The sequence below is a fragment of the Sylvia atricapilla genome, chromosome 19 (assembly GCF_009819655.1).
Source record: "Sylvia atricapilla isolate bSylAtr1 chromosome 19, bSylAtr1.pri, whole genome shotgun sequence".
Lineage (NCBI taxonomy): Eukaryota > Metazoa > Chordata > Aves > Passeriformes > Sylviidae > Sylvia > Sylvia atricapilla.
In genome coordinates, this window is record NC_089158.1 from 10,036,062 (window position 1) to 10,050,104 (window position 14,043).

At 45.2% G+C, this 14,043-nt stretch overlaps 1 protein-coding gene across 10 annotated transcripts in view; it reads right to left on the reverse strand.

Annotated features, from left to right (window-relative positions):
* DENND1A (DENN domain containing 1A) overlaps positions 1-14,043 on the reverse strand; it is a 151,704-nt gene that overhangs the window by 75,264 nt on the left and 62,397 nt on the right. For all 10 annotated transcript variants that reach the window (XR_010745074.1, XM_066332968.1, XM_066332964.1 and 7 more), the window contains exons 6-10: positions 11,457-11,526; positions 10,871-10,951; positions 8,807-8,860; positions 5,160-5,270; positions 1,293-1,393 (exon numbers count right to left, since the gene is read on the reverse strand). Coding sequence is in view for 9 of the 10 variants with exons in the window: in XM_066332968.1 (XP_066189065.1) it covers positions 1,293-1,393; positions 5,160-5,270; positions 8,807-8,860; positions 10,871-10,951; positions 11,457-11,526 (417 nt within the window). In the remaining variant the exon portion in view is untranslated. The remainder of the gene's footprint in view (positions 1-1,292; positions 1,394-5,159; positions 5,271-8,806; positions 8,861-10,870; positions 10,952-11,456; positions 11,527-14,043) is intronic.

Sequence of the window (14,043 nt, forward strand, 5' to 3'; positions counted from 1 at the left end):
CCAGCAGCACTGAGTCAGCACTGAGAAAGTGCACTGAGAACAAACCTTTGGGAGACTCGTGTCAGCATCTGCAGCTCTGAGGGAAGGTACCTCAGTGAATGCAGGGGAACAGAAATATTAAGAAAACCTTTTCAAGAGGGAAATGGGAAGCAAAAGGCAAATAATCACAGGTAGAATAGACTTTTTTCAAAAAACTTTCAAAGATCTCGAGTGACACAGTCTGTCCATCCTTCTGTGAGTTTCAAAAGAGCAGGAGAAGATTCAAAGCATCAAGCACAGTCAGTAAATGAGCACAGCCAACTGAATGAGCAAGATATTCTGTATTCAAAAGAACTGAAGAATTCACATTGCTTCAAGTTTTGTTCCCAATTCAGCTCTCTAAAATTCTTGTGTCATATTTGCAAAAGAAATAACCAGGCAATAATTAAAATTAAATGGAACTCTTCTATTTTAAATAATCTCAGGTCATTTCCCTTCAGAGGCAGACTCCAGGAAGCAGAAATACTGCCTTAAAGCAGGGAGCTGATTGCTCAGTCCTCCCAGGCAAAAATGACATCTCCAAGTTCACATGGTTACAAAATAGATGGTGGACTCTATTTTGGGAAATATTTTATGGCACATAAATGGTTGCTAAATCGACTTACTCAAACAATGACAGAGCGTGGAGCTACCTCTCCAATTAAAGTTGCTGGCTGGGTAAGGAAATCAGTTGTTGCATTTGTGAGCCGCCTAACAGTTGTACACTTTGAAACGGTTCTTTGCACAGAGGCTGGCTCCCTCCTGCCCCGGCCGGGCGTTGGCCGCGGAAGGATGCCCTCAGGGATGCTCAGCGATCCTGCCTTTCTCTCCCGCCCCAGGGTTTGCTTTTCCACCCTCTGGGCGGGCCCTGCCTTTGTCAGAAGCCCGTGGATAACTCATCTCCCAAGGCAAAGGCCGTGCTGAGCCCTGCAGCAGCAGGTACCTGAGGGGAGCTGGGGCAGCCTCGGCAAGTGTTAATTACACGTGAGAAGCCCATTATCCAGGGAAAGGCACCTGCTGGCGCCGCAAATGACTGGGACCTGCCCTTCCTGCGCAGGGAGCCGGAGAAGGCTCATTTCCACAGCACAGAACTCTTTAGATTCCGCTCCCCGACACATTAAACAGCGACATTTCCATCAGCTGCACAGGAGCAAACGTAAAGCTGCACCGTTCTGTGGCAGGCCCAGGGGCAGCTGCAGAGGAGAGGCTCAGAGAGCTGTGCCCAGTGCTGGGGACAGAGCACAGCCAGCGATCACACACAGACATGGCCTTACCAGCAGTAGTCCAGGAGGTGTGGGGGCAGGACAGGAATGTAAACGTGCTGCCAGAACATCGGGTAGAGCATGGCTGCAGACCCGTGGATGCAGGCAGTTAACTGCAAAACACAGAGAAACCGGAGCACGAGTGAGACAAACGCCAAGCTTCAAATGGTAAACCTGGAGGCCAGGGAGAAAAGAATCAATTCTGCTTTCCTGTCAATGCTGGATTAGCACATACACAGCGCTGCTGGCAAAGCCAAGGGGCTGGGGGAGCAGGAGTGGCTGCCATCCTGACTCTGTGCACAGCTGAGAACACGACTCACTCCACAAACCCAACCTGCAGAGAACACCCAGCATTGTGTAAAGCTACAGAAACACGGGAACGAAAACACAAAGGGAACTAAGAAATAGTAATGGCAATCCTCCCAAACCTGGAAATTACCATCCATTAACTAACATAACTGCTCTGAAATTATAACAGAATGAAAAAAACGTGGCACGCATTTCTTCAACACGCAATACACTAAACTCGGTGATTAAATCTTGATGATTTAAAAGGGAATTTTATCTAATTGCCCTTCACCTAATCATCTGATCCATTGACTTCTCAGTTATATTGTTAAAAACCCATGCAGAAGAGTTTTGGTGTGACAGGTACTGAAATAGCAAAGGCAAGTGCCAGTGAAGCCATGGGGAGAATCCTCACAGAGGAAATTACTGCTCTCAATCCTATTTCAAACAACAATTATTAATTTGGAAAAGAAGATAAGCAGGATATTTGTCACACTCACCAAGGATATTAATATGGAGCAGGGGGCAATGCTCAATAAGCCAATCTCAACAAAAGCTATAGGCAAGATACTGTAAGAAAAGGCTACGAGCACACACACTTGGGGAAGTTAAATAAAGAAATCAGTCAGAGCACTGACACACAGACACATCCAAGGCACACTCGGAGGTGACAGGGGAGAGTGACATCCACCCTGTTCCTGGTTCAGTGCCCTTTCATCTCCAGGGACACCCAGCACAGGCACTACATGAGCTGCACTTGTGAGAGATGTTTTGAACACAGCTCTCCACAAATCCTCCCAGCTCTCGGAAGGCAGGAGGAAATGGAGCATTTAATGCCATCTGGGCAGGGGCAAGGAGGGAGAGGGCTGCTTACAAGTCCTGAGGACACAAACTCTAAGGGACCTGTGTGGCCTGAAGGTGTCTGAGATCAAACTAAGCAAAGACAAATCATGATGTTAATTCTAGCACGGGTAGGGTATCAGACTGTTCATATGTTGTTCTGGTTCCTCACCCTCAGAGCCCTGGGCCCATCACACCCCAGGCAGAGAATAAGAGGCTGTGTCAGAGCTCCCCATGCACAGGAAGCTCTGCTCCAGGATCAAAGCAGCGTCTGTGTCACAATGGGATTCTTTGCTTTGTGCTTAAACTCCAGAATCACAGAAAAATCAAGCAAAGAAACCCACCTCAGTGTGATGGAGCCAGACAGAACCATCCCTGAAATCCCCAAGCCTAGGCCACGTCAGGGTTTCATGTAAGACACTTTACAATGAGAGGCAGTGTGCTGCTGCCCCATCCCGGGCAGGAAACACCTCGGGGTGTCCAGGCTGCAGCTTCGGAAGGAAAAGAGAGTTCTGCCTGCAAGGAGAGCTCTGGTTTCATTTCTGCAGCAGCATGCTCCCACCAGCAGGTGAGCTTCTGCCAGGCACAGGGGATTTATCGTTTTGGTTCATATCTGCCTTTTCTTGAGGAGTTAGATCACAGAATATGTAAGGAAATCTAACAGGATTAACTGTTATAACATTCTGAGGAATTACCAGCATTTCTGTTTGTAGAGAAGAAGAACAAAACGCAAGCAAACAGCTATGACTTCTCCATAGGTTCAGTACACATGGTTTATAAAACAGCTAACAAACACACCTTTGTTCAGTTACCTCTAAATCTTATCAACTTAAGGATATAAAGATATTTAAAATCCCAATTTGGATTTGAGATCATGTATTGTAGCACAGAATTCACTCCACCATATAAAAGACCTTCTACCCAGGGTGGTTTTGTTTACTCTCTCCTACCTGGCATTATTAAATTCAAGCCCTAAGTCTGAAGTGACTCTCCCGGCGCTAACAGAAATGAACTGCAAGCAGGTCCCTTCCACTTTAGTGTGACAAAGCTAAAAGCTCTAAACAAAGGCAGCCACCCCAGCAGCCCCCCAGGCTGGCTGCACTCGGGGAATGGGGCTTGGCTCCTCTCCAGGGACAAGGTCTTGGCAGTGCCAAGCACAGGCTGGGAGCAGGGAATGTTCCTGGGCTGGAACGGCGAGAGGCAACCGCTGGCTCGGGCCCAGCTCCTCCAACCTGCCTCACACTGTCACTCCAATCTGCCAGCAGTTTAGAGAGAAACTCGTAAGCTAAGAACACGCAGTATGAATACCCCTCCCTCCCAAGAGCCAGACGTGCTTTTATCTTGGACAGAGGCAAAAGGAAGAGAAATAGCAGGAAGAGAGGGAAAAAAACCCAGCCCCACTTGTGAACGGGCTCATTAAGGAAGGCACAGTGACAGGTAAGTAATTCCTCTTCCCAGGCTCTGTCACAAAGGAAGAGATTAAACCAACCAACCACGCAACCTCTGAAATGCTTTGGGCAGCCCTTCTCTTCTTCTCTCCTCTCTGATCATTTACTGTTCTTTTCATTCCGTAGTTTGCTGAAATAAACACCTCTCCTTCATTTTATTCCATTACCAGACCTGGATGGAATTTTCCTTATTTTAGCACTCAGGACACAGAACACGTGGCAGATAGAGAAGTTCAGATTTTACAAGTTTTCTATGGCATTAAACTTTACAATACTTAAATGCTTTCAGTTAAATGTGGGCTTGATTGTAAACATTATTAATAATTGTTATTAGGTGCCAGAGGCTATTGTAATTCTCCTTTTGTTTACCTTTCAAAATGATATAGTAGTAGCAATTCTGGGATTGAGTGTGAGGTGTTACTGCCCTCATTTGGGTGCCCTGTGCTGACAGACCATCCTCAGAGGGTTTGTGGCCACCAGTGCAGCCCTCACAGTGCCATGGAGCAGTGTGAATTCACACCAGGCAGCTCTGGTGGCACAGCCCCAGGAAATGGAAATGGCAGCTGCACTCCAGCCAGGACTGCTCCAGTGCTCAGCCCACAGCACTAGACACCAAAATTAGTTAAACCATCTTCAGCACTCACAAAGGAAAGCAATCAATAGCCATTTACAGAGCAAACACGATGACCACGGAGCATTTGCTTTCATAAAGAAAATCACAACCTTATTGACTGCTAAACCTTGAAATGCATAACACTAAACTTTGAACTGAATCAAGCCCTGTGCTTGTTTTGATCTCCAGCCATTTTTAGAAGAGAGTACTCTAGAATATTCAGCAGCTTTCATCTCTCAGACACTTGATGGAGCCTAAGGAGCATTAAGACTAAACCTTATCAAACACAACTGCAAAACTGTGCATTGTCAATGTACTTTAGCCCACTCCTCTGGTCCATCCAGAAGAGGTCACTGGAACATCCATTTGACAGTGTCATTTATCTTCTTTTTTTTCCCTGTCAAGTTAATTCTGAATAAAGGATTTTTCCATGTCATAAGTCTTTGAACATTCGTGTACCAAGCAGCCACAAAAATCCCTGTATCCAAAAAATTCTTTTGAACATCAGGGGCCAACAGAAGTTCCACAAAATGCTCACATAAGGCACAGAACTGAGCTGGGGCTGCATAACTGAGCCTGAAAGATGGACCTGGAGATAACCAGTTAATTCCCTATGTACGGAATTTAAAAATTAATTAAAAACCAAATGAAATGCTGTGAAGAGAAGAAATTCTAGTGCATTTTACTTACAGTGCTCAGCTTACTACAGCAGATGAGGATGCGGCGCTCGTACAGCATACTGGCGTAGAGATGCAGCATGTTGTTGACATCAACTGCTACAAAGTACTCTGTCAGATTTCTCTGGGGAGACACAGAAATCCTTTTTGACTCATGATATTACAAACCCAAGTGTCCTGAACAAAAAAAAAAAAAAAAAAAAAAAAAAAACCACCCCAAAACAAAGAGATTTCATCTTTCCATTGTGCTACATCCGGTATGTGGTTTAACAAAAGAAAGCAGGATTTCATCTTAGGGCAGAGGCCTTTCTAATTGCAGTATCTCTCCCCAAAGTTTTGGGGAGCTGGGTCTTGTGGTAATAAAAGTGATGATGTTTCACACACAGTTGTTTAGATACAAAACACTTCTCTGAGAAAACATTCTGTCACTTTTATGGAGACTTTAAAGCTGCCTGATAAAGTACAAAAACCCAAATCCCAAAACTAAGAGCAGCTCTCAGAGGCCAATTCTAACACAGCAAATTCAGCTGTGAGCTCAGCCTGTGCTAGAACAATTGTGACTATTGGGAACACACCTGGGCACTTCACACACACAAACCCAACACTTGGATATCCTGGGTGGGAGACAGGAGCACTGCCCTGGGGAGGCTGAGGGAGGAGGAAAGGAATTCTCTCTCTGAGCACTTCACTTCTTAAAACACAGAAATTAAGGAAAAAGGGAGAGGTGGAGGAAAAGGTAATACCCAAAAATGCTGATTTAGGGAATTTGTTTCCAAATAGCTTCTTACAGACATGAAAGGGTTGCTATAGGATAAAGACAGCCTTATACAAAAAGCACATGTGAGAGCAAAATTAGATTAGTCATGAATTCAAGTGCAATCTTAATCATCCTTAAATAAAAAAGTGCAGAAAAGCAAAAAGCAAATATGATTTAGAAACTTAAAGAAGCTCAACAAAGCCTATTAGCACTTTTGACAGATCCAAGATACTTGGCCTGAGAAGTCTGCCAAGATGCTTCATACTGTGCAAAAATATGTTCCCCAGCTTGCCATCCAAACACAAAGAACTGAAGGAAAATTAAGCATTGTATTTGGGAGACTTTGGTACCAGTATGTAGAGGGATAAAAACTGAGCTCATTATGGTTGGCTTCAAACATGTAAAATAAAACAATCACTCAGGTCTTTGTTACAGCAGAGCTGGAGCCACAGACAGGTACAGTCAAGGGAGAAAAAAAAAAAAAGCCAACACGTTGTGCCAAAAACCTATTAAACTATCATGTACTTTTTCTGTATTTCTCATCCCATCTGTGCTGATTAACATGATATTTTTGTCTAAACATAAGCTGTCTTCTCCACGGCTCTTCTTCCCCCTCTCACCCACCCCTCCGCCACGCCAAAACACGGCTCGTGACGACACAGTTCCTGCTAATAGTGGGAATTCAAAGGATTTTTAAGGAGCCCTGAGCTCCCTTTGATGCCACCCAAGTCAGGGGCACAGCAGAAGCAGCACACAATCCCTGCATCCAGCCCTGGGATGCAGCCCTGCTCCACAGGGATCTGTTTGAGAGGCACCAGCCTCCGCTGCGAGAGGAAAATAGATGTGGGGATTTGATCCGCAATTGTTCTCTCATCGAGTTTATTGTGATGACATGACACACAAATGTACCTTCAGATGGAAAGATTTATAAGGTTTCAGTCTTGTCTGCTCTCTGAGATTTGCCAAGGACACCTGGGAACCATGTGGGCTGCATGGAAATGTATTGGTACTGAGGAGATTCACGTGTTCCCTCGAAGTTGTATTTATAAGAAAGCTGTCAGCTCTGAAGCTGAAATTGGGACTTACACATGTATTTTGAAAGACATGTCTCGTAAGTGACAAAACCATGAATGAGTTAAATAAATACAAATGAAAGCGTTCCAGTTTGCAGGGTAATTGTTATGTGTTTTGCTTCCCGGGATTTAAACCTTTCTTGGGGCAGTAAAATGGGGGATTTTCAGGACAGGTATCCCCACTCCTCTCCAAATTCACCAAGAGTGCTACACAACTCCCTCACACTCCTTCAGAAGTTCATTCCCAGATCAATCATCCATCGGATCCTTTGCTGTCTAATATCAACAAACCCTGACTGCACTGACTTTTGAGATTAAAACCCACCTGCTTCTCTTCACCATCATCTAAAGAGGAAGATGGACCAATGTGGTACAGGACATCATCCCCAAGAAAATGCCTGTTTTCAGCCTGTTAACTCACCTGCTACTTCTGAAACACAACAGCTAGCACCAGGAACTTCAGCCTCGCACTGTATTTCCTGCAATCAACCCCATCTGTTTGTGAAGTCACTCTGCATTTCCATATCCCTCACACAACTCACGTCTCCTGAAGCAGGGAATGAGTTGCTGTTACAGAAAAGTGCCCGTGCTGAATGGTTCTGTGACTCACTGAACACACTGATCTGACACAAAGTCAGGTAGTTCCAAGAGGTTTGTTAACACTCTGAGCAGAGCTCTCTGCAGCTCTCCATTCATCATCACATCCGACTTCCAAGTTTGGCACCACCAAAACTTTTGCTAATTTGGGTTTAGATGCAATTCCTGGTAAGATATGTGGAATTTTTAATAAATCAGGTCAATTGATTAAAACACAGCAGATTTATGCCCATTTAATCTCCTTGTATTATTATCCCCTAACATGCTGAACTTCCACAGGAAAGTTGCTTTAACAGATGGATAAAAACTTCCTAAGAAATGATCCTGGGACAGTGGAAGGTGCCCATGGCAGGGGGTGGCACTGGATGGGCTTTAAGGTTCCTTCCAAGCAAATCATTCTGGGATTGAATGAGCCTGTGAATTAGGACAAGATTTGATGGCTGGTTTACACTCAGGAATTGATTCCTGAATTACACCCGGTGTATCATATTTGTACAAAAATAAAGCACCTCAGAAGAAAGAGCACATCTATTAAATTTCCTGTCAGAATATGTGTCAGTATGAAGAGTCTGCAACACAGAAAAACCAGCAACAGTGTTTTGAAAGGCAAACAAAAAGCCCTGAATGCTATCTGCTATACAAATCACCCACAAATGAGATGGAGTGTCTTGATGATTCCCTTTTTTCTTTCATGCCATCAGCTGAAGGATATGATGCTGAGACCGACCGCAAAATGCTCGGGAAAGGAAACGGAGATGTCAGGCACAGGAGTTTGGCTGAGACAGAGCAGGAGCACATTAAAGAGTATTTAAGAGAAGCAAATGCCAGCATTGTCTCCCCACAGACTTATCATCTGGCTGGAAAGCTGAGCCAGGCTGGAACACACACACCACTGTGCAAGGCTTAAAAAGCCTCCCAAAAAGTGGCTCTAAGGAGCCCAGAGGTGCTTGGCATTCTCAGGAGCCAGGGAGCAAGCAGAGCACATTCCCTGCTCTCTCAGGTTCTTCCAGAGGGGTGGCAGTGAAGGAGTAGCAGAGCTGCTGGTTTACCCACATCCATCTGTCCATCAGCACCTTGTCCTTCAGACAGTTCAGCTTTTAATCACACATGCAGACTGCCAGCTACTGAGTGCTCACTGTTTTACAGAGTGAAACCTATCCCAAACAGAGCAATCTATGTATCTGCTGACATTAAATGGAAACAGTAAAGTGTAGGGTCCTCCCAAATACTCACATTTTCAGGTATACTGGGAAGCTCTCTGGTGTCAGGCACAGTAAAGTAAGAGTGCTACAAAAAGAGCAAATATGGATTATTTCAATAATGTCGAAAGCGATCTAAATTTATTGCTTGGTATTGGTATCACCAGTAACAGGAGTTTCTCAGCTAAGTAAAAATGACAGAACATTCATTACCAACTACCAGCCTGAGTTCTCTGTCCTGGATTCCACAGGCTGGCTTCCCAGATCACACAAGCAATAGGAAATGCAGCAAGATAGAAAGTCTCCAATGCTCCTGGAAAGTTATATTCCATGTTTTTGTTCTTCAGAGCTGCTGCTACAGCCAGATGTGTGTGCTGCTCAGGGCTGTGACAGATGCCAAGGGAACTCCAAGGCAGGCTGTAATTCAAGCAGGAAGGACCTCAGGGAGCAGCAGCAGGCTGGGCCTTCTCTGACTCACAGCAGTGGAGCTTCATCCCAGCCAAGGGGGAAGTTATGGAAATGTTCTGGGAAATGCTTCCTAAGGTTCAATGCCTGCTCACCTGAGAAATACTGAAAAGCTCTAGGTCACTTTTACACACACTAAAAGCATATTTTGAAAGACCATACTGCTCTCATATTTTCATAATTCATTCTATTGTTCAGTGTTTTTAATTGTCTGCATTCCAGGAGCCCAGGTTCACTCCAGCTCCCAGTCTGACCACGGTCCTTGGTCAGGGCTTTGGAAAGCAGAGCATGTCACTTGTATACAATTCACATAATATTTAAGATTTTCACAATTTGTCTCAGGGCTACTTATTAATTAAGGCTGAAGCCTTAAAGGCTGTTCCATCCTTGGCACAGCTCCACAATTGGCACAATTCTCTTGCACACAAATCTCAGCCATCCCAGTGCCTCCTGATCAGGCTGTAACCTGAAATAGCAGGTGGGGACCACAGCCCCACTGAAGGGAGACACTAAATGAGAAACACAAGGTATATTTCTGATTTGGTTTGGTTTGGTTTGGCTGCAAAGAGGCAGTGCCAAGGCAGAGGAACAGCACTCAGAGCTGTGTCACACAGAGGAACCTCGCTGCCACCCCGCAGTGGGCTCAGAAACAGCCAAAACAAAATCAGAAAGACACGGTCCCTGGGCTGCTGTTTCTATCCTTTCTTGCTCCATCACCCATGAAATGTCTGAGACCAGGGGAGACAGGCAGCATTCCTTGGAACCACTGGTATGAAAAGGCTGGAATATCCCCACTGCCCCTGGCCTTGGGAGACAGCTCATCCCCTAAACAGCAAAGCTGCTGCTCAAGGGGACTCTTGGAGGGGCTGGGGACAGTCCAGGGCCACACAGCTGCTCCCTGGGCACTGCCAGCCTTGGCAGGAGCAAGGGGCAGGAGCTGCTTCTTGCCAGAAAGTGCTTTAGGAGTAAAGGAGATGCAAGGGACACTTCCCAGGAGGGTCCACAGGAACTCTCAGCTGGCAGCAGCAGCGAGGAGCATCTGCAGTGCTCACCACAGCTGCAAAAATGAAGGCAAAAACCCAAAAAGACTAAATTCAAAATACAATCTGATCAATAAAATTTATAATTAATCTATACTGTCAGTGTGTTTTGCCTGATTTTCTCACAAAATATAAAAATGAAACGAATCCCTTTTTGTGTGAGGTTTTTTTGAGGCAGGGGGAAGGAAGAGGAGAAGGAAGCAGAAAATGTGATGAGCAGCTAACACTCCCAAGGCTGCTGTGACAGGTTAGTGCCTGTTTGCTCCCCCCTCCAACTCCCAGGGCAGGATCTGTGCAGGAGTGTGGGCAATAAATGTCCCTCGGTGCTCCTGACAGCCCCAGGTCACCGGGGGCATGGTGAGACACTCCCAGGGGAGAACACTCAGCCTCCTCCCATCAGCTGCATTTCAAAGACATCTGAGGTTAGGGAGAGGGGAGCAGAGGCCCCGTTGTGAGGAGGGGATGTCACAGCTCCTCACAGACAAACAACACCTGTGTACAAGCTCCAGGAGAGAGGATTGCTTGTGACATTCCTCTGCTGTGACACGGGATGAATATTAAACACCTTGGGTTCCATCTCCCCCCACACTTACCACTCCAAGATGAACAGAGGTTCCTGGCTCAGGGATGGTGAGTTTGTGAAATGTTTCCAGGAGCTCACTCCTCTGACTATCCTGAAATGAGAGGAATAACCAGGAATACTGAGTGAGCACTGCTGGCACCAGCTAAAGGCTGAGGCAGAAGGGCAGGGCAGAGGGGTGGGGAAACATTCTGCATTTGTAAGATCAGTTCTGCTTTTACTGCCCACGACAAACTTGGGTCAGACACCTGGCAGAGACTGGTGGGACCCTGCAATAGGGGGAGTGCAGAGTGAAGGAACTGTGCTGAACACAGCCCAGGAGTCAGGAAAGCCAGCACAGGTGACTGCAGGGACTTGGGCACGATCCACAGCCACAGGCCTGCACTTTATCTTTCCCAAAAAGGTAATTAAATGTGTTTTTATTTTTCAGAAGCACTTGCCAAGTTGAATATGATCTTCTGTATCACTGCATCATACAGATTAATAATTTATATGGTCATCACTGATAGAAGCACTTCTTCCAACAGCCTTTCATCCTCTCACCATCACTCATTTGATATTGGGATAGGAAAAGGAGGGTCAGTGTTGTAGAATAATACCTGTCCTTTTGCTGAATAATCTGCCAAGACATTGAGTAGTTTATAAAAGACTTCAAACCACGGGAGGTAACTGAAAAAAAAGAAAAAAAAAAAAGAAAAGACAGTTATTTTGGTTTTAAATCCTAATACAAGTGGACTTCAAAAATTGACCAATTAGTATCTCAGTTTTTGTTTTAAAATCTCTTTCCATCAGTGTATGTAGCCTGGCCCTTGCTTCAGTCAAACAGAAAGTTCACCTTCAGCACATGCATGCAACTTCCCAAAGAGAAGAAGAAACAAAATTAAAAGGGAAACACGCAGAAAAATCACATCTTTTTCATTTACTTTACATCTCCATTGCACAAAGTAAGACAGTGAGGATGTTCCCTGTCACTGCAGCTTTGGCAGGATTCTGTGCCCTGTTCTCGTGGCACAGTTCTTTATTTCAGTCCCTCTCCCAAGGCCAGTGAGGAATTTCCCTCAGCTCTGGTGAATGCAGAACCAGCCACAGATGCACTCCCTGATGCTCCTTAATCACAGCCGCTTTCTGAAGCAAATGGATTCTATTTTGATATGGTTAGAGAGGACTTAAAGTTTTTATAAAATATGACTCCATCCTGACAGCTGTAAGGAATGGAGTGCCCCGTGGTCCCTGGCTGTGCAGCTCTGCTGATGGATGAGGTGAGAAGCTCTCTATGAGACAGACAAAGTGACTGGCACTCCATCATTAGCCTTTGTTTGAAGCCTGCAAATGCTACTGTAAAATGTAAGTAGCTTATCAAAATATACTGATAAGCAACTTAACTTTTCATGTTATATGACAGCATTATCGTTTAAATTAATACGCTCTAAACATCTTTACAAAGTGTGTATTGGAATAGAGCAGAGAGACAGACAATTACCACTTTAAACAGCATTTAAGTTTGACGTTATATTGTAAACAATCCAGAAGGATTAGGTAGAAGATAAGTTTCTTTCTCTCCGTTTAGTTAAATAAACTTCAGCAGAGTTAAAAGCCATTACAGGAGTAACAAGAAATCTTCTCCAAACATATCTGCTAAGTAGAGATTAAGAACCTGGTAAACAAATCCGTGCAAGGCATCTATCACAAGTTTGAGAAGACAGAAGAGCAGGAAGGCAGAGAGCTCCCTGGCAGTGGGGAACCAAAGCAGCTTCCACGGGGGCACCATTAAAACTTCTGCCTAATCGCCCAGGGACTTGGCCAGAAAAACACATTTCCAGAGTTAAAACGAGAATCCTTAAAACCAGAACTGTGCTTCTAATGTCTGTGTGTCGTATCTTGTACATTTTTTACTCAGCACCAATTTAAAATTTTTTACTTGGCACTGAGGAAAGAGCCTCTGTGATTCCAGTAAAAATAGCTCAGACAGGTCTCATATTCACACAGTGTCACAACACCAGCACACCCCCCCAGAAACAGCCACAGCCCCATTTCTGCCACACTTCTGACTCCCTGCCTCTCCCTCCTCTTCCCCAGTATCCTCTGCTGAACCTACTGTCCTTTTTATAACATTCACTCCTCCTCGTTTTCCAAATGATGGGTTAGCATCTCATCATAACTGCTGCTTTTGCTGTTTTGAATATGAAGTCCCACTTTGAGGACAGTGTCACAGTTTGGAGTCTGAGGAAATGAGCTGGTATTTGAAGCAGAACTCAGCCCTCCACAGCACACGGGGATCTGTGTGGCTCTTGCTCAAGAGAGGGGCAAGACAAATGAAGACAAACCCCCCACAAAATTGTGCAAACTCTGCAGACAATCTCATTTTAGTTTTCACCCCGCTCCATGGTCACCACACAGTTCAGGATCTCTCTCGTCCCAAAATTTCTGGATACTTTAGAAGGTTAACTTATCCTGCCATCTTCAATACTCTTACTTCATCACTTAATCCATGTGTTGACTACTCAAGAATAAAACAGTCCTGCTTTTATTACACCAAACTGTGACCAGTTAAAGTTGAAAAAAAGTCTCAAAAATCCCCCAAGAAATACAGTTATCTGAATTCGTTTCCAGGTGTCTGCCAAAAGCAAAAAGGAAAAAAAATGTGGATTTTTTTTTTCTGATAGAAAGCAAATCCTCAAGGCAGCCAAAGCAACACAGGCTGAGTTTATAACCCAAAACGTTGCGTACGGCACGGACCTCAAGCAGCACAACTGGTAGCACCGCCGAAGATTTATGGCTTATGACTTGCTCATATTTAATTTGTAACCGAACACTTCCCCTTCCTCTCAGCTACCTCAGAAGTTTTGATGAAGCCTTGTTCCGAGGGGTCAGAGGTTAAGCAAAGGAAGGGAAGCTCAGCGCTGAGATTGCCCAGAGCCCCGGGAGCGGGGCGGCCCCAGTCCCCGGGGACACACAGCACCCAGCAGGGCTGCACTTCAAAGGCCAGCACACTGCACCCGGGACAGCAAACAGCTCAGAGAGGGAAATCCACAGGGAACACAAAAAGGAGAGAGTTTTTCAGCGTTATTTGTAGCAGGCAGCCAGGAAGGAGGATGCCATAGCAGGATACCCAAGCTGTGAATGCTGAACTCCTCAAACCCAACTTCCAGGCGGCACTCCAGGGTTTGGGAACCTTGTCAGCAAAAA